Source organism: Thermobia domestica, chromosome 7, assembly GCF_964235325.1.
Source record: "Thermobia domestica chromosome 7, izTheDome1.hap1.1, whole genome shotgun sequence".
Taxonomy (NCBI): Eukaryota; Metazoa; Arthropoda; class Insecta; order Zygentoma; family Lepismatidae; genus Thermobia; species Thermobia domestica.
The window spans coordinates 37,774,002-37,795,728 of NC_137460.1; the positions used below are offsets into that span (position 1 = coordinate 37,774,002).

Sequence of the window (21,727 nt, forward strand, 5' to 3'; positions counted from 1 at the left end):
TGTTGTGTCCGGTACTGGGTAACGTTTTTGCGTGTGTGTGAATTTGAACCTGATTTTCATTTTCATTTTAAAAATATATGCTCTCCATTGTTGTAGTTTATTTTATGTCAGCTTTTATAATAAATATCCAACTTTAATATGGTTGCATTACTTTCATGATGTACCTCTTACTTATCTCGTGAATTCGAAAAAACCTTAGGTGTCCGGTACTGTGCGCACTTCCCCTAAACTTAATCATTAACGCAAAATTGTATTCTTATTTACAGCAATTAGATGGTTAATTTTGCAGTTGTGCTTTACAAGTTCTCCAGAAAGAATGGTCCAATAAATACCTTTGTACGGTATATTTACAAAGTTAGGCTCGAGAAGTATGGTTGAATATTTAAACACTTACTGCCCGAGCTCAAAGCTTTTTAGGCCGGAGGGCTCGGACCGAGCCCATGCATACCTCTAATAACTGCGTGCCATTTTACAGAGAATGTCTACGATGAGAACTACCTCTTGACGTCAAATGGCGTCAATGGCACACAACAATAGGTAGGAATGACGCCATATGGCGTCAAGTGCCAGCGAACGAGTTAAATTGTTCCAGATAACTAGATTAACTACTGCGCAAATATGTTGTACGAAATGTATTATATGAGTTCATTTTGATATACGGAATGTGTATTTCCTGTTGCGTGCACCAATGCTTGAAATTCTGTTTCGAAGAAGTGGTCGAATATTTATTTTAATCTGTCTCTCTCTCTTTCTTTAAACTGGATAGAGAGAATAGAATTTGGTATTTAAGAGCTGTTTCTTTATTTCTGCAAATACAAATATGACATTCAAGTGTAGGAATTCAATATGAGTTGGTAACACAAGAAGAGGAACGAAGCTTCGAGTAGTATCCACAAAATATTAACCACAGCGAGGACAGACGAGTGACTTTGTTTGTATTCTCAACGAATTTTAAAAAGTTCGTTACTGAATTCTCTGTCTCCGTGTATATGTGTTTGTCTGTCTGTTATTTGCGAATTTTTCAATTTTGAGCTCTCCATTCGATACAGCATCATAAACAATCCGAAAGAAGTGATGGAATTTTCCGCGTCACTTTTATCATTTCCGAGATATTGGCCAAAAAAAGTTCCAATTTCGGGAGATTTAAGGACTCATATCTCAGGAATCGTAAGTCATAGAGAAATGATATTGGTGTTGATCAATACCTAAGAGGATGGTGAACATTTTGGTATCAAATAGTAACGGGTGGCCACTGGCCACCTGGCGACCGTTCCCAAGATATTGGCCAAAAAAAAGTTAGGATTTCGGGAGGTTTAAGGAGACATATTTCGAGAACCATAAGTCATAGGAATTTTTCAATTTTGAGTCCTCCATTTTGAGCATGTATCTTCGTAAAAGAAAATATCATAGGGCGTTTTAACAGTACTCTTAAACAAAACATGTGAAAAAAATTTAGTACTCAAGGAAATTATGGATGGATAGATATATTACAAGAATTGTTATATGAGTATAATAATAAAGTACATAGAACAATTGGTATAAGGACTGTAGAAGTTAAATAAGAAAAATTAATTCTTTTAATGTTTGTTCTGTCAATGCTCTTGGAGCATTCTCGATTGGTTTTATTTTTTCATCTTCTTCAGGGTACCAATGATGGAAAAGCATCTCACAATGAATAATCAAGTGTTACTAGAGTTTCTTGTATTAACAAATGGAGAAAGTATTATGGTAAGTAATCTTATGATTTACAATAGTTTATTACGTACATTCTAAATTCATTATGATATAAAGACCTAAATATAAGGTTTTCAAAAACAAGTCCTAACCCAAAACCCCGTAGCTAAGTGATAAAGTTTAGAAACGTTTCTCAAGGGTGATAGCCACATTTTCGCAATATTCTTTGTCTTTCGTCATCTTTACCTAAACGCCAAATTGTCATTGTCGGATTGATACTCGAAATTTTGGTTAGTTTGTCCACTTCTACAAAATAATAATATTTGCCGTTTTATAAAAATAAATTTAGAAAGAATAAGGCTGAAGAATAGTACACGAAAACTTGTTTAACATAATTTTATCTTAACAACAAAATTATTCATGGGGATAAAATAGTAAAATGTCTAAGGAAAGCTGAAATTCTTAAACCTGATTACGTTGATTGTAGTTTTTGTGTTGAAATGAAAAACAAAAAGAGCTATAATGAAAAGATTAAGAAAGCTTCATCTGCATCATACCAGAATAATGAGGGAATAAATAAAATCCATATTAAAACCAAAATGTAAATGATCTTTAGTTCTGTATTTACACCTGATAATGGAACGGCACAATACAATGTAAGAAACACAGATGTACAGGTATTTCATTCACTTTGTTTTCAGGTGTTAAACTCACCTGTGTTCAGCAGTCTGTTATTGTCTCACCATCATCATATATTCATGTTGTAGATTTGAAACGAAAAATCATTTATTTCCACTGTTATTACAGTATAAAACTGTATTGTTTTTCCATATGAATGTCAAGTTGAAAATAAGAATAACGTAGTTTTAATTATTGGTTGGTTCACTTCGAATCTACCATCAATGTTATATGAAACGTGAACCTACAGCTTAACGTGGAATCCGAACTACATGAGCTAGCACTAGGAATTGCAACCGGGTTTCCCCACCTCAAAGCCCCGCACGATAATCATTATATTCACAAGGTAGCTCTATAAGATGTTTATTGCAGTAAGTTCATATATAAACATTTAAATATCTAATGTTTATTTCGAATCTGGGAAACTCATGCCTTTTCTTAACTGCGTAACTTATATAAATTTAATATTTCTGTTTTAACGTAAAGAGCAATAAAGTAATCGACTGGGCCAGTACTCGAACCCGGGACCTCCGGCATACCGTGCTGAGGCGTTAACCACTACGCCACCAAGTCTGTATCCCAGAACAGCCACCCATTCTCCCACTGTTGAGATTGGTGTTCTTATCTCGGACCACGTGGGTTGTACCACAGACCACTCACTGTGATTGGACAATTCTGTGTCCAAAAAGTGATCCTGTCCAGTCAGTCACTTTTTCGTTCTTTGTGTTGGAATTCGCATCTATAGAGGATTTGGTGTGTAAAATAAAAAATCGGTTGTTTTCTCCTTCCATTAGTATTTCTATTATTAGTAGTGCGTTATAAAAGGTAGTGATTACAATTATTACCCGAGGTAATCTACATACATTCTTTCCTTTAATCTTGAATAGTGGCTTACTTTTAGAAGAGTATGAATCAAATTTCTAACACATACTTACACGCGTAAAACGCGTAAGACCTTGAAAAATGTAGTATTTTTCATGTTATCTCCTATATCTTCTCGTTTTTCAAGTTTTGAATGATCCTAGGCGGAAACTCTAAATACATATCTTGTAAGTATTACAAATACAGCTACTATACAGAGATTATTCTTTGTGTTCGTTAAAGAGAATTTTGTATAAGTTTTAGTGACACCAGGTGACTTTAATTACTTCGTGAGCAACATATTGATGGTAAAGACTGGATGATATTCCAATGTATGAAGATCTTACTCTGTAATTTTTTTTTTAGAGTTCAACTCACTCAGAAATAGAAGTTCCTCTTTACCTCGAGGATCTTGCTGGTGGTCCTCAACTTACGGAAACGTATGGCCTGGCAAATATAATTGATGAGGTTTCTGACGAAAACGTCAGAAATATGCCGGTTGACTCCAGAAAATGTAAATTTCCAGAAGAAACAGAAGGGTTATGGGCTTTCAAATATTACAGTTATACTGCATGTGTAGCTCAGTGCAAACTGGAAAAGAAGATGGAACTATGTAACTGCACTGATAAGTTGATTGGATACTCAACAGGTAAATTATTTGATTTAATCCTAATATTCGATAAGTAAATACATATATTCTATTAATCAAATAGCTTCTACAATTCAATACATAAACTCTTTATTCACCTGCTTAATACTGTGATTAGAAAGGAAGTTATAAAAGGTATGTCCAAAATGTATCGAACATTTGGTTGGCAAAAATACATTTATTGATTTGGAAATTCAAAACACTAATTTCTTTCGAAGTAGTCTCCTTCGTAATGCACGTACTTCTCCCAGCGCTCCAGCCATTATTGGAAACACTTCTGGAACGCAGTTTTTGCAATGTTGAGCAACCATGCCATCTCATTACGCATGATGCCATCTCTTGACTCAAATCGGGTTCCTTTTTAGTGGCAATTTCAGCTTGGGAAATAACCAGAAAGTCACACGGAGCCATGTTGGGTGAGTAGGATGCCTGACAACACACAGTAATGTGTTTGGCGATGCAAGCCTGAATCAAATTTTGCGGACACTCTCTTCATGCTGAAATTCTTGTTCAAAATTGAATGTAGCGATCGGATTGAATGGTTTCCGCTTGGGTATAGCCAAGCTTTTGGGAAAATTTGATGCAATACCGCGGTTCAATTTTTTGTCATTAAAAAAAAAATGAAATCCGACGACCGCTCACTACACGTCTTCACTCGTTGGCAAATAAATAAATAAATAAATAAATAAATAAATAAAATCACTACTGTGCATAAGTGTCCCCTCTACATCAACACTGAAGGAAGCCTGCCGCGCTTCATTGGTTTAAGCGGAAAAAATAAGGTTCGACACTTTTAGAACACACCTCGTAACTTTCATGATTAAAGTTGAGTATGATTAAACAATCAAATTCTATGATTGGAAATAGAATTTCAAGATTTAATCAGGGGTAAAAGTAGATCTGAAAAGGTAGGGGGATGCATGACGTCACGCCGTTCCTCGTGCCTATCTTTGCCCATTGTATTTTTTTGTGAAAGTGAGGGACGCAACAGATATTTTCTGGAATTGGGTATACGGCGTCCTCCCGCGTTCCCCTGCACTTCTACCCGTGGATTTAATAGGTAATTTGGATGAATGAATAGGTTGATTTTATGACTGAAAATATTGATTGTATGATTACACGAATAATATCTATGATTGACCAAGGAAACTCTATGATTCGAAATTTAACTCTCATGATTAAATGAACAGGTACATTGAAATTGTTGGCGTTTCGAAATGTGTTTGTTGGAGTTGATTTAGCATGTTATTTCCCAGTGGTGCTTTTCTAATTTTTTAACAACCGGTTCTGTGTTGTAGAACGTAAGAACTCTTGTATATACCTTGTATGGTTTGTTTCCTAAATTAAGAACGAAAGAGAAACTTTGAAATAGAATAACCTTCTTAGATGATTTGAGCAAGTGGTAAAACCTAACTGATAAAATAATTTTGTATTTCAGGAAATCAAAAGAAGTGCAGTAAAGAAGAGGAGATATGTATAAGAAAGATTGAAGGTAATTTAAGTGATAAAAAAGAAAATAAACAGCCAGGTAAATTATAAACAAAATTTTCTCTGTATGTGTTCGGTAAGTAAAGCGTCTTATGATTCATGTCTATTATAGAACATGTTGCTTTCACTTAGCATGAAGAATTAGTTTCTGAACATTAGCGACGTTATCCAAATTGCAACGACTTGAAGCTTACAGATCAATTGAGGTAGATAGCTATAGTCAAATGGGGAGAAGAACAAAATTATTTATCCATTATCAATTGTTGTAAGTAGATGTTAATATAATATTTCGTTTTACTTCTAAAGAAGTTTAGAAGTTCTCAAGTGACTTCAATATCTCAAATATTGAGTCTGGAAATAGTTCAAAATACTAATTTTGTACTAGCCTTGAATTCCGTGTTCCTAATTTCCTATGGATTGACATCACTGATTGACTGTTCAGGATCATGCGATTGACTATCTGGTTTGTTTCCACCACTGAGAAAGCTCCAACTCATTCCATCCATCTAAAACAGTAAATTTTATTGTATAAAGATTTCATTCTGTTAATTCCTGATAGTGCATAAGAAGTTCTATTGATTTAATATAGAAGAGACAGTGATCTAACGGTATAATAATAATAATAATAAATAAAATAATAATAATACATGATTATAGTGCCAGGATCCTTAAAGTGTCCTTAAGTTTAAATTAACGACTTGAATCAACTTCCGTTAATTAATTAATTAGCAAAGAGTAATATAATATAGTTGACAACAGTTCTTACCATCAGCATGATGCTATGTTGAGAACGTAATACATTCTGTTTATGGAGTTTGATACACAAAAATGAACATTATATTAAGACAAATACACAACCATTGAAACTCATTTACTTTTTATAATTCATCGTAACATATGTATTTATTGGCATTTGAACTCACAGGCGGCGCCACACTAGGTGCAGCTGCACCCACATTAACTTCGATTTTCAGATTTTTTACAATAATCCTTAATAATCCTTTTTATTTTGTATATTTCTTGTTTCCTATGTTTGGATATGTTTGTGTGACTTCTGAAGTTCTCATAAATTACTTGCAATCATACCGTGTTTTTCTAGTTTTTTTTTCTTTTTGAGTAAAACTTGGGGATTATTTTTGAGATTTTAAGGCTCAATAGTGCAGAGCGTTCCGGCAACAATGTTAGGATGTGTTGTCCCACCCCATTACCAAAATCCTGGCGCCGCCTATGTTTGAACTAACTACTTTTGGGGTAAAAAAAAATAAAGAAAATTTGAAAATCTGGCGCAGTTAAGAGCAATTTAAGGCATTTTCCTTTACACTACATCATTTTACTAAATTTGACCTTATTTTTTGATTTGTGTTAAATTTTAAAAATAACTATCCCGTGTCTACTGGAATATGGTTCAATCTTACTCTGAAATATTAAAAAGTAGTGGTTGTTCGTAATTGACAAAGTGAATATACTTGACTTTTATTTCTATATGATTAATTGTCAAATGCTGCTATATAGGTAAGGTATTGTAAAGTACCCTGGAAGCACCTAAATCCCAAAAAGGAGTTGTGCTGGTTAAGGACAGGGTATAAACTCGGGAGTTGTAATTAAAATTAAATAGTAAAAAAACATCATTTGGAGTTAAACTAAGCTAAACTACCTGTAAGTACTGCATCTATTTGCAATGTTAAGTAACCATAATGGTTAAGTTTTTGTGCCATTACAATATAGTAAATTTCTATAGTTAAAACAATTTCAAATCCTAATAGCTTGTGGTATAATGTCAAAAATATCCAAAAGTAATTAATTATTTCATTTCTTATCCTAAAATGATTAGTTAAATTCATCCTTAAGTTGTCTAAAAACACGGTGTTACAAATTTCAGATGAGCTACGCTTTGCCCCCAAGTATAAAAAGTTTCTAAAATACTAAATCATTCCAATTAGAAATTTGTAGCACACGTTAGTATATATTCCTTTCTATATGCAATATTAATGATATATTTCAGATAAGTTGAATGCAGTGAACATCCACGATGAAGAAATAGATGGCATTATCTGTAACTGTCCAAGAAGCTGTACAGAGAAAAGAGGCATGGTTGTGTTCACTCATATTGTTGAGTAAGATCAATCTTCATACAAGTATTCTTTCAAATCCTTGATGTGTTGAGCTCCTTCTTTTAATTGAGTAACGTATTAAAACTAAATATGGTCCTGAAGAACTATACACTTTTGTTGTTGTTTTTGAGTTTAACGTCCCCTTCAGCAGCGAGGCTATATGACACGTGCACTATACATTTTTATACATATGATAATTTAAATATGTGATGGTCTTCTGTACATAGAAACAAACATTCGCTAGCATTTAATTTACCCCAGATATGCCAAATTCTTTACAAAATGTTTGCACGCTTTATTGTCCTTTACAGCTGCTCACTTATACGTATTTCATACCTACGAACGTACCGTAACTCTAGAGTGAAATTTATCTATAAACTAACATCGATTACGCGCTTCGCTGAGTTACAATTAAAAAAAAATTAAATGTACAACTCCGTATCTCATGTGTTTTGCACCCATTAAATAAGCTATTTTTGTTTTTAGTGGAATAGATATTATCGCACATTTTCGATCGTTTTTATATATCTCGCCGTTCCCAAAGTTGCGGGGATATATTTGGAAGTAAACGGGATCGCAAGTGTCACTGTTCATCTCAGCGACCCCGAAAACTGTAGATTCGACACTAATATCGGTAATTTTAGATCGTTTTTTAAAAGTATCTCCCCCTCTCCTACGCTGCACCGTTAAAGTGATATGATAAAAACCATCTCAGGCCCGAACCTCATCTATGTTGAAAATTTGATCGGGATCGGTTGGATAGTTTGAGAGTTATTAAGTTTTATTTATTTTTATATTTGCCCCTTCACTAAGCTCTACCGTCAGAAAGAAAAATGATTTAAAAAAAAAAAACTTTCCAGGCCCGAACCTCATTTAGGCTATGTTAAAAATTTGATTGAGATTGGTGGGGTTGTTCAAGTGTTAATAAGTTTTATTAATTTTTATATCTCCTCACCTCCCTCCCCATAAGTTCTACCGTCAAAGTAAATAGATAAAAACACTCCCAGGCCACTTCAAAATACGTTAAAAATTTGATCGAGGTCGATCGAGTGGTTCGAGATTAAGAGTCACAAACGTAGTCACATTCAATTTTATAATATAGATTAAAAGAAAAATAACAATTTCAAATCAAGATGGATAAAATGTAGTTACACTATCAGTTTTATATATACCTTAATTTTTCCAGAAGTGTTATTTAGGATGTCCATTAAAGTAAATATTAAAAGACATTACTTATAGATTCAAACGACCTATTATTATTATTAGTTGTAGTAGTAGTAGTAGTAGTAGTATTAAAACTATTTGTTCAGTCCTGACTACGTAAGAAACAAAACAGAAACTTTATATAACTTAGTAGTACTACATATGACTTACTAAATCGTAGAACAACCTTAGTATAGCTATCAGTATATATATATATATATTTTGGTAATTATACTGTATTTTCAGATAGTAAAAATTTAATGTAATAGTAAAATTATTTTTTTTTAAAAAAATAATGTGTAATGTATGCTAATGTATTGATAGATTATCAACATAAACTTTCTTTTTTGTGTGTGTGTGTATATTACTCTTACCTTGTATCGCCTGTTAAGTGATTTATTTAAATAATTTCAGTGTGCTCTATCACTTTCATTACTTACTACCTTTCCCATGTGACTATTATTATGGTTATCATAATTAATGAAACTAGTTCTCGACAAAATTTAGTATTTGTAAAGATAATATAATGAAAAAGAGACTGCTGATTACTTTTCACGCTTCAGTCGAACTTCTCCTTAGAAAAACTATGATGAGCTTAAATATTAACACTGAGTTTGAGAACTTCCTGAGAGTGACAAAAATAACGAAAATCCAGAAAACAGTTGAACACTACCAAACTTCAATAAACGTTGTCTTAGGATTAAATATTACCTTTGTCAATCTGTGATATATATATATATATATATATATATATATATATATATATATATATATATATATATATATATATATATATATATATACAGGGTGTTAATGAACTATATCGACAAACTTTATGACGTGATTCCTTACATCAAAATAAGATAAAAAGTTCATATGTATCTGTGGGGAAAAGTGAATAGTTTCATAGCTAAGGCTCTCCAAAATCGAGAAAAAGCCAAATTTCAAGAGGCCCTATTTCGAATTCCAGAAACTGTGGATGATGGTCCTCATCAGCGTAAAGGAAGTCATGCATACGCAATCCAAAAATGCATATTTTATTAATGTTCAATGGGTGTACAGAGTATTCCATACAGGGTGAAATTCCCAGACATGCCATCAACCGAATTTTGAGATATGCTTTGACTTTATGATTGGTCCAAAGTAGGCAAACGATAGCTTTGACAGTAGTGAACATGGGATCCTTTGGCGCGATGTTAAGGATCGTCACCAGCACGGTCTCTCGTACTCGGGAGAACACATACTGCAATGTTTCCTTTCACGCTTATAACTGAAGAAAACGTGAAATATACCATGACGAAATAAATCGCAACACACGTTATTCCGTACACAGAAAACATGAAGCTGCCAGTTCCTAACACTTCCGACTTCCCTCCGAAGTACTGGAAATCCATTGTTGTCAATGCTTACCTCCTGCCTACTTTGGACACTCCTTGAAATCAGAGTATATCTGAAAACTCTATTGAGAGCATATGCGAGAATTACACCCTGTAGAGGTGTCCTGTTCAGCTATTGAAAATTGACGAAATGTGCACTTTTGGATTGTGTATGCTTAGCTTCCTTTACGCTGATAAGGGCCACCATTCACAGTTTCTGAAATTCGAAATAGGACCTGTTGAAATCTGGCTTTTTCTCGATTTTGGACAGCCCTAGCTCTGAAACTATATATATATATATATATATATATATATATATATATATATATATATATATATATATATATATATATATATATATATATATATATATATATATATATATATATATATATATATATATATATAGAGAGAGAGAGAGAGAGAGAGAGAGAGAGAAAGAAAGAGAGGGTGTTTCTAAACAACACCGACAACCTTTGGAAGATAATTCCTGACACCAAGATAAGACAAAAACTATAGACCAACCGGCATGCACAAATACTTCCTTTTGGAGTTATCGGCTGCCGAAAACAAACAAACAAGCAAAAAAAAATAAAAAAAAAGACTTTAAAGAACCATAGCTCCAAAACTATGGGACTTTGACTACGGCATTTAATTTGAAGTACTTACCAACTATTTCTATGAAAATTGTTGCGGAAGTACAGCAGCATTGTGAAACTTGGATATTTGGACAGAGCACATAGTTGTTCCTGAGTGAGGTCTTGACCTGACTACGGTAGGTCTCATAGTTTTGGACCTTTAAAGTTAATTTTTTCATGTTTTCGGTAGCCTATAACTCTGAAAGGAAGCATTTGTGCACCCAGATTGGTCTATACTCTTCGTCTTATCTTGGTATCAGGAATTATCTCCCAAGGTGTCGGTGTTGTTTTGAAACATCCTGTATATAGATCGTGGATACAAATATTCAGATAAATTTGACGATTACGAATAACATAGAGCTGCACAAGACTCTGTTGTGTTGATAAATAAACAAAAATCGACCACTGTATCAGATTAGTTTTAGCATGGATGAACTATGGATATATTATATATTACTAATTTTTTGTAAGTTGATCTCAATACCGATAGCAGTAATAAGCTAAATTTTTGCTACGCTTTTTTTAATATTTTTAAAGTTGAAAATAAAGTTATTTCACCTGTGATCTTGAATAAGCCTAGGTCCTTCAGTTTGGTCGAAGATCAATTCAAAGACTTCCCTTTCGATGTTGGATGAACACGCATGAAGTACTTGAATGTTATCAGTCTGTTTGTCGAGTCTGCTCCTGCTGTACATGTTTGGACAAGCTTTATGTGCGAAGAGTATTCGCCCTTAGAGTCCCTCACGTGTTCTATGACACTGGTGGAGATATTCTTTTCAGTTATGCCAATATAGAAATATTAACACGCACATGCATTTTACATTTCAGATAAAGGCAAATTATCCTTCTTCTTCCTTTTTTGTAGTCAGACAAAAAAAATTCATTTTCCAAAGATTAATGTTGTAGCTGTCCTAAGATAGTTCCCTACGAAAGGAGACCCTAACAGTAAGCCCAAGGGAAGAGGACACTAAAATTGCTTAAATAAGTCGTTTATCAGGTGATACAAGGTAACAGTAGAAAATATTTAATATGTAAAAATCAGAATGACTCACATAAAAATAGTCCGGCCGGGTAAAATCAGAGATGAGCAAATAAATGTGTATACGGTAGTTCTCTGGGTAATTGTGACTAGCGGCGGTGTGCCGTCCGATGCACAACTGTTTAGCACTTTGTGGGATGCCCTATTTCTGTCTGGCTCTGCGATGTGACACCAGCATGCCGCCAAACGTGCACTTGTTTTCCTGGCATTCCTTAGCTGTTAAGTTCTGGTAAATAAGTCGCGTCGAGAATATTGTAAAATATGAAATGAAATCTTTGTTTTACGTCCCATGGTTATGCCGGTTAAGCTAAAGGAGACGGTGATGATGAGAGATGAGTGAAATGGTAGAATCAAGAAAGTGAGAGGAAATGGGAGAACCCTGAGAAAACCCACGAGCACGGTGTTTGTCCACCACAAAGTTCACACAGCGCGAGCTGGGATCGAACCAGGGACCCCAAGCACCGGAGGTGAACTCTCTACCACTGAGCTACCGCGTCCCCACGAGAATATTGTATTTTCCGTACAGCAGCTAATTTTGGTGTGGAAGAATAAGTGCGAACAAGGTCAATTAAGAACATACAAGAAGTCTTCATTAGGAGATACCTAAGAACAAAACCAACTACAAAATGCTGTGTTCATAACGTTGTACAAAAGTGGCGTTAAACTGGATTTGTGGCGAATGTGAGTAGGCGAAAACCAAATGTTGTCCATCTATGTTATTCAACAGAAGATAATACGTTTCCTGGAAAAGCCTACCCGAAAACTATCTCAGCAGATCAGTGTGCCACGAACAATGTGTCAACATGTGCTGAGGTTTCTATAAATGGTTACTGACAATGACTGCGGACGGATGTTTGAACCTTCTGCTGCACTTCATGTCAGACAAGCCGTGGTACCATTCATCGGGTTTGTGAATGTGCATTATGTGGGACGCTGGTTTGTTGAGAATCCACATATCCTGCACGAAATACCACTCTATTAAAAAAAAAAAAAAAAAGTTTGAAGTGCAATTTCAGGGACACGTGTGGTGGGTCCTGTGTTCTTTGAATCAACGGTGAACACGTATTGAAGTTTATCGTGGCTTCTTGCAGCAGTTTTAGACGAACTGGCGCTACAAGAAATATCGTACTTCTATACACCTACTTCCAATAAGATGGAAATCAGATACCACATTTTGAACGAATCTCTGGCGTTAGTACATGACTATTTACAGAAGAGTACAATCTAAGTAAAGGATTGTGTCCTATTCGATCCCAAAATTTGTCCTTTTGTGATTTTTATCTCTGAGGATGCTTAAAGCAGAAGGTATATTATATTAACTCTCATACTCTGTCTGAACTACAGCAAACATATCCGGAAAGTCACCCATGGAGAGCTACAGGCGTCATCAGCCAGTATGCTGTGACGTCCGTAGAAGCGTTTCGAGGTTAACGATGGCCACTTTCAGCATTTCTTGTAACACGCAGGTATGTAAGTGTTTACATTTTTTCATTCTTTCGGCTAGTATCCACTATTACCACGTCGGACCATTTTTATGTGGCTGGCCAACATGTATAGTATCCGCTATTACCACGCCGGACCATTTTTATGTGGCTGGCCAACCTGTATAACACCCGCTATTACCACGCCGGACCATTTTTATGTGGCTGGCCAACCTGTATAGTATCCGCTATTACCACGCCGGACCATTTTTATGTGGCTGGCCAACCTGTATAGTATCCATAAGTAACCTATCTTTATATGAAAGTAATAACTTAATTAATTTCCTTTCAGAGCAAAACCAAATACTCGTATTACGTATTCAAAATGGTCATACGAAATGAAATTAAGCTCAGAGAAAGTCAGACTTCGAGTAATTAGAGACTCATTGGATGTTGCTGGTAAATATATATATATAATTTTTTTTTCATTGGGTCAATCCATGTAAAGTGATCGAGAAAAAAAGAAAAATCGCCGCTCTAATTTGTTCATGAATGTTTATCCTATATCAGGGTACTTCGAAACCACAATTAATTATTTTTTACAACATCCCATGGCGACGCAACGGCTGCCGCCATTTTGAGTTTTTTCGATTTTAGGCGTTTACATTGTTTGGAATATCTCAGCATGCATTTGTCCTAACAAATTGAAAATTGCTGGACGTCTTCAACTCGTGCAGAACTAAAACTTTGATCTCTTAACATTTTTGCCTAAAACCATTTGAAGGGGGTGAAATCAGGGCCTACTGTAGCAACATTTTTGGACATTGAAAACATGTTTGGGAAGAGGAAACAACTGATGTGAATTTATGTGTGCATGTAGTCCGGAGTCATATACAAAAATTTACAGCTGTTCCCAAAGGTCTGAAAAAAAAATCGTAAAGTTGAGGAATTATGCCAATTTAGCATATTTCACTGTCCAATATCTCCAATGGGTCTGGATTTTAAAAACATCTGATATTTTCGGACTAGTTAGTCCTTTAGTATATCATAACACACAACAAAGCGCGTTTTGTGTTTTTCAGCAGAAGGGAGCCAAAGTATTAAGTAATGTCATACTCTAGGAGGTGTTTTGTTCGTAAAATCTAATGGAAATTTGTTGTTGTGAAGTAAAATAAAGTAGGATGAATGGTTAGTCCAGTCAAGGCTCTCAAGCTTGTTTCTTTCTAGTTGTAACACTGTCTTATCAGACCCACAGCAGCACTGGTGAAGAATGCCGCTATGAGCAGAAGGCGAGAAAAGTCAAAATGCACCCTTGACAAAAAAAGTCCGTAAGTATTCCTTGCTCTTGCTGCTTGCTATATCAATGATATTCAATCATATTTATTCTTGTTTTAACTCTCAACTCATGCAGGAGACTGTTGTCCTTTCTTTTGATCTATATTCTCAACTCAGTGAACACTTACTCGCTGTAAACACTGACAAATTTCCAGATTTCATGAAAACACTTCCTAGAGTATGACGTCATTACTTAGTACTTTGACCCCCTTCTGCTCAAAACCACAAAACGCGCTTTGTTGTCTGTTATGTATACTAAAGGACAAACTATTCCCAGAATTTCAGATTTTTCTATCCAGGCCCATTGGAGCTATTGGACAGTGAAATATGCTAAATTGGCATAATTCTCCAAATTCACGATTTTTTTTTTCAGGCCTTTGGGAACAGCTACAGGTCTGTAAATTTTTGTGTATTAACTTATGTCCCCGGACTACATGCACACACAAATTCAGACCTCTACGTCAGTTGTTTCCTCTCCCCAAACATGTTTCCAATGTCCAAAAATGTTGCTACTGCAGGCCCTGATTTCACACTCTTCAAGTGATTTCAGGCAAAAATGTTAAGAGATCAAAGTTTTAGCTCTGCAGGAGTTGGAGACGTCCAGCAATTTTCAATTTGTTAGGACAAGTGGATGCTGAGATATTCAAAACAACGTAAACGCCTAAAATCGAAAAAAAAAAAAAAAAAAAACGCAAAATGGCGCCAGTCCCTGTGTCGCCATGGAATTTTGTAAAAAGTAATTAATTGTGGTTTTGTATTATCCTGATATAGGACAAACATTCATGAAAAAATTAGATTGTTTGGAAATGGTCGAGCGACACATGCTAGATCACTTAGAATGGATTGACTCTATTATTAATAACAACTAACTCACCCTTTGGTCTATAGCATCCGCAAGTCAATGTTGTGTTTACGAAAGCTCTCTAAAGATTTCCGTTCTTAGCCAATTGGATCCACTTTCTACTTTGTGAGTGTCATTTGGCTCTAGGCCGTGGTAGCTGTCATCAGTATTCTTTATAGCATATTCTAGCAGGGGCGGATCCAGGACGGGCTTCTGGGGGGGGGAGCGGTGGGTTGTAATACGGGTACTTACAGCTACTTTTAAGAGTTCCAAACTCTGTTTTATTTATATATAAAATAAGAAAGTTTCCTCTTCTGGGGAAGGGCGATTGCCCCGATCGTTCCCCCTGGATCCGCCACTGTATTCTAGACAAAGTTGAATAATAATAGTGACAACGAATCTCGACATGAATGCTCGTGGACAAGAATCTCCTACTCTAATTTTAATTTTAGTTTCATTCAAATACATCCTACCAATCTAACCAGCTTCCTTTGATCACTAAATTCGGCAAGAATGCTGTACACTTCTGGTCACAAAAAGTAGGACTGCCTTTCAGAGAGTTAAGTTCAAAAAGTTGTTTGCATTCCTCGCATTTCCTTACGAGGGAAAAATATTTTCTCTCCATTCTGTTACAGAGCAATGTGCGTATTTTGTAATAGAAATAGACCGTCTGGGCATTATCTCCAATTAAATACTCAGAAGGCATGTAGAAAACAATCACAAACCATTTGAGAATGCTCGAAGACCATTACCAGAACTAACTTAAAAAGAATTATTATTTTTTCAATACCAATAGCAGTTGCCGTAACTAATGCCGCAGTAATTATTGCGGCATTAGTTATTGATTCAATAATTACTGAATCGATATCTAATGACGCAATAATTCAATAACTCATGACGCGTAATTATTGCATCAATAACTGGTATTAAACAGACTGTCAAATTAGCCAAAATAGGATGACTTCGCTAAGGAGGCGGGCAGAGTGAAGGCAAGGATTTACCAGGAGTCAAGTTCGGAGTCCTGGATCGTAAGATATTGCGGACTCCGTCTAGATAGTACGACCTTGAGGGATCCAAGAGCAGGAAGAATGTCCAATTGAGTCAGTCGTGCCTAGGCGATTGCGTACTTCCACCATGTGCACAACATCCAAGAGTGATCCCTTGGGCACAAAGTGCCGATTGAGCCCAAAACAGCAGTTTATAAAGGGCTGGGAAAGGTTTGCCCTAGAAACAAATCTAGTTGACTGGTAGAAAACCTAACGGGCGGAAAAGTTGCACAAGAATCTTCAGGTTAAAGGTTCGATGCGTGGTAACCAAAAACGAAATAGTTGTCACCGTCTGGAAAAGAAAGTTGATTGGTCTGCGCACGGCACAAGGGCCGAAGTCAAGTTGAGACAAGTTCATCTTAGTGAAACCAAAGACGTTGGGAATATCTGGAGAACGGTCGCCAGTTGGCCAGTGGCCACCTGTTACTATTTGGTACCAAAATGTTCACCATCCTCTTAGCTATTGATCAACACCAATATCATCTCTCTGTGACTTGCGGTTCCTTTAGATATGGCTCCTTAAATCTCCCGAAATAGGAACGTTTTTGGGGACAATATCTCGGGAACGGTAAGACACGAGAAAAATTCCATCGCTTTCTTAGATAGTTTTTGGTGCTCTATCGAATGGAGGGTTCAAAATTGGAAAATTCGCAAATAACACACACACACAAAAGACATAGAGAATTGAGTAACGAACTTTTTAAAAATTGGTATATATAATATTGGAATATATATACAAAACTGGTATATTACATGATACGAGCTTAAACCTGTGAAAAATCAAATATGCCAACAGAATAGTAACAGAAACAAATGAAAAAGGCTACTAGTCATCTGCTCTTGGTCTAGTGGATAACGTATCGAAACCAGGCTAGGTAAATTTTTTGTGCAAATAAGGAATATGTAACTGACAAAGAGCATTCATGTCTGAATTATATATATATATAATGCAATATACTACATTAGAACATATATAAATTAAACAAAATCACAACTTATTTTCCTCTTTTCCTCTAACGTGTATCCCGGCGTAGGAGATCTAAATTCGATTCCCGGCGGGAGCTTATATGGTTTGGATTCCACGTTAAGCATTATGTCCAAGTCTTGCATAACCCTGGTGTTGAAAGGGACGCTAAACCCCAATACAGCACAGTCTAATGTTTACTCTTAAACAGAAAGCAATATGGAAAGATGTTCATCCTAGAATAACGAGGACGAAGTCTTGACTTATTTGAATTTTAAATGGACGGGGTCTTATGACTTAAATACTCATAAGATGCATCGAACGGCACTAGGAGTTACGTGTAAGGCGGTTGGTTGGTGACGAACACAACCGATGAGAACTATGATGAAAAGCTTGTAGAGTATTTCTATTTCAACTGTGCCCTTGCTGGCACTGCTGTCGATATGTGATTTCCCGTACCTCCCTCGAAAGAGGAGGAACAAGTTGCTGCGGCCGAGATCTTTCAATTGTTGGATGTGGAAGTATTGCCACAATGAATTGTTTCACGGACTTCGGTGTGCTCTGTCTTATTAGCTATTCTAAGTAGCTTACAATCTTCACTCGTCAAGACCAAATGACTGAATGACAAATTGACAACACAGCTGAGGTCATTCACTTCTTTTCCCTAAGCAAGAGAGGATTTCCTCCGTCAGAGGGTGGCGGGGGTGGGCCCGAAGTATAGTTCGCATAGTTTCCGAGGGCATAGGTGGAATAGACAGGCTCTAGCACTTTGCGTATATGTGGAATCGGGTTTTGTGTCATGTCACTTTGATTATAATGCGTATCCTAAGGGGAGTTCAAAATGTATGCCAAAATTATCTCATGAACTCTCATGTTAGGAGATTCAAAACTTCAAATATGAAGTACTTAAATAAATGGACGTGCCCAGCGTTTCTGAAAATTCCGCTTCTAAGGGGAAAAGAGAGAAGTGGTCGATTTTTATATTTTTCTCAATATGCATAAAAACGTTATCTCTCTGCATTGTCACGGAAAAACGTTTGAACTGTTTCAGATGAATTTTGGAAAACACATGACTATGTTTACTTGTTGAAACCGGCACAAGAATTCTTAAGTCGGCCTGATTTACGGGTCTGAGAATGGCTATTTTCCAGACTTCTAACCCAAAGTAAAACAAGTAAACAGTTTTACGTCATTCAGACATATCTTTATTCTTAGAATAACTTTCAAACGAAGATAACTAGTCTAGCACCAATTTTTCTTATAACATATTTTCTCTTTTTTTACAGTGTCCCTTGGTGGTGTTATTTCGTTATTTCTTGGAGCCAGTGTTGTTAGTTTGGGTGAAATATTTTACTTCTTACTTATTAGACCAATATTCTTGTGTTGTAGGAGCAACACACGGCGCAAAGCTTCAAACCTCGACAACTACGTGTAGTGTACTTTTTGTGACATCGTGTTGAAAATTTATTAAGTACATGTAGCAATCCTGACTTGAAGTAGCACTCTCCACTGATGTAACAATATTGATAACTTGTACAATTGTTCTCTGCTGATGTTACAAATCTTCACAAATTGTTGCAGTTTTCTCTATTGATGGCAAAATAATATATTGTAGCGATTAGTGTAGTCTATATCTTGAAGAGAAGGAAGATAGAGAGGAAGAATTATAATTTTTAATATAAAATACAAGGGCTGATGAATAAGAATGATCATAAATGAATAAAATATAATTACATGTACTAATCCTCCAAATGTTGATCTTTCTTTTTTCAAAATAGTCCTCATTACATGCAATGCACTTGTCCCAACGTTTTTGCCAGTCATCAAAGACATGCTGGAAACCATTTTTGGACAGATCCTCCGCAGCTTTCACCACTGCCCCTGAAGATGCAAAACGCTCTCCTAGGTGGTGTTTCTTCAGTTGGAAAAAGAAATCACAAGAGAATAAATAAGGGATATAGGGAGGATGGAGTATACACGGAACGTTGATCTTCGCAAGATAGACAACAGAATTTCTGTACTGTTCTTCGCGTGCCATGTTGTCATATGCAAAACTGAGACTACGTGTTCTTGAAAGGCTGCCAAGGTCACATGATGTGCTCGATCTATTCGTCACTTCTCCCACTACACAGACGTGTATTTCGTTTTCTGTGCCTTGCTGTTGTATTCACCTCATAAACACTAATGGTCAGTCTTTATTGACCAGCCTATGTAATATTCAGAAATGTATCTTCACTTAAAAAGATGTAAAGGATGTTGGTTATAAAGTATTGTAGGTGAAAGTCACATACTTTGCTTCTGTAAAGATTATAATAATGTGTTATACCAGTGTGTTGTTGCTACAGACTTTATAAAATGTACTATATTGCATTCACATTGTAATTTTAACTGTAATAAGTGAAGTGATGATGGTTAGTATTTGCTTGTATTGGAGGGTATGGGAGGTAAGAGTGTGAGATTTAAAAATATAGAAAAGAGTGTAGCCAGATGATTCGGATAGTTATCTTTCAGTAGTACGATACGCTTGTACAATCAAAAACAATATTACAGATTGGAGGTATAAGAAATGATAGGTCCAACCTATACTTAATATTGTTTCTGATTGTACAACTTCTATGCTGATCGAGTAAACAGTTGCTGGGATGACGGGAATAGCTTTAAAGTAGTTTACATATACCCGCTTCCTACGCATAGCCAGTTTGTGTACTGATGTGGAACCTATTAAGTATTTGGACTATGTACCAAGTGTGCCGGTTAATAATTCTTAATTTTTTATGTCAGTTTATTGCTATAAAACAGACACCGTTGATATGGAGCCAAAAGTTTGAAAGTTTCCAGTTTAACGTCCCACGATTATGCTCGTTAAGGTAAGGGAGAATTTGGAGTCGAATTCGAGTTAGCTTGATGTGTTTCTGTGGTAAATATTTCTAGTTTCAAATTAAATAAAAAAGCATATCGCCGCTGCGCCTCGAAGAATAAATTACGAACAGTGGCGGATCCGGAAAATAACATTTGAGAGGGGCTTTCCTCAGATTTTTTTTTTAAAAAGAAACCTATCGTGAAAATTTTAGGGGGGATCAAAAATTTAGGGGAGCCGGCTCCCCTGGATACGGGCCTGGGAATGACTAACAGATTTTTTTGAAAAAGAAATCATGTAATTTGGGCGGACTTGAGCTTGAAAGCCCCAAACCCTGTAAATATTCCACTGATTACATTTAGGATGATATTCTTGAACATAAAGAGCAATCAAGGCAAATCAGTTCACTGCGATTTTTTTTGTTCTTGTTTCTGAGTTTGCATTTATGTGGGGCATATGTTAAACTATCAGAATGTGGTTCCTGTGCCGGAACCAGAAAATACATTTTTTTCTTTATGTATCGATAATTCATACTAAGTACTGATGCCGGTACCACTGCAATTTTGTGTAGGAAGTGAAATGTACAAATCCTGAAGGGAAACACTGTTCGTATGTTGAACATACTTTTTGGTATGTTGTGCGAAGCATCCCCACCTATGGAGTTACTTTACACCAAAGTTTATATTTCAATAATTATGGTCATACTGAAGGTTTACTAATGCACTTACACAAATGTTTTCCTTATATATATCTAGCTATTATGGGCCTTATGCAGTCATTCTGACACGTTATTAGTGCCATACTAAAAAGTTAGACTACTTAGACCTTATGCAGAGTAGTTTTGACATATGATTAGCGTCATACTAAAGACCTGACTACTGCAGGCAACATGTTAGTCTAACGCTTTAGTATTGCACTAATCACGCGAGAGAACGACTCTGCATAAGGCCACATATATTTCCTGTAGTAGTCAGACCTTTAGTATGATGCTAATCATACGTCAAAACAACTCTGCATAAGGCCCTATATGTTTAAAATAGTGTTCGAAATCATTACGTTTGAAGTTACATACGATTTTCTTTAAAATTCCTTGGGCCTTATGCAGAGTCATTTTGAAGTATGATTATCGTCATACTAAAGGCTTGACTACAGCAACGTTAGTCGAACTCTTAAGTATGTCAGTAATCACGCGTCAGAATGATTCTAAGGCCCCTTAAATCTGGTGCAAAGTAACCCCGTCTTACGGTACGAAAAATGCCAGTAGTCAGAAATGATGTTTTAACTTACAACAGTATTATTATCCTTTGCTTCTTGCTGAGTAAAGATGGAGTGGGAAAGAAAGAATGTACTGCAGTTTTGGTCCTAAAGAAATGCGGACAACCCCTAACAACAATCTTTAAGTTACCGAAGAAACTGAACATTATACAGAAATTCGTTTATCGCGCCATACAGCGGTATAATAAAACTTGGTCCATTGTCGATAAGCCTCGCACTGATAAGACATCGCTCCGCTAAGACTCCAGGTATCAAGGCAGTGAAGGTAAGA

The 21,727-nt window shown here is 35.9% G+C and overlaps 1 protein-coding gene and 1 long non-coding RNA gene across 2 annotated transcripts in view; both read left to right on the top strand.

The window, feature by feature from the left end:
* LOC145689151 (uncharacterized) overlaps window positions 1-7,468 on the top strand; it is a 57,343-nt gene extending 49,875 nt beyond the window's left edge. Inside the window, exons 12-15 of the mRNA XM_081763283.1 lie at window positions 1,644-1,728; window positions 3,580-3,862; window positions 5,301-5,354; window positions 7,353-7,468. Of these exons, the coding sequence (XP_081619409.1) occupies window positions 1,644-1,728; window positions 3,580-3,862; window positions 5,301-5,354; window positions 7,353-7,468 (538 nt within the window). The remainder of the gene's footprint in view (window positions 1-1,643; window positions 1,729-3,579; window positions 3,863-5,300; window positions 5,355-7,352) is intronic.
* A 6,026-nt stretch (window positions 7,469-13,494) lies between these two features.
* LOC145688855 (uncharacterized) lies at window positions 13,495-19,571 on the top strand. Its single transcript, XR_014132004.1, has 2 exons — window positions 13,495-13,597; window positions 18,611-19,571. It is a non-coding gene; the product is annotated as an uncharacterized LOC145688855 (long non-coding RNA).
* The last annotated feature ends 2,156 nt before the right edge of the window (window positions 19,572-21,727 follow it).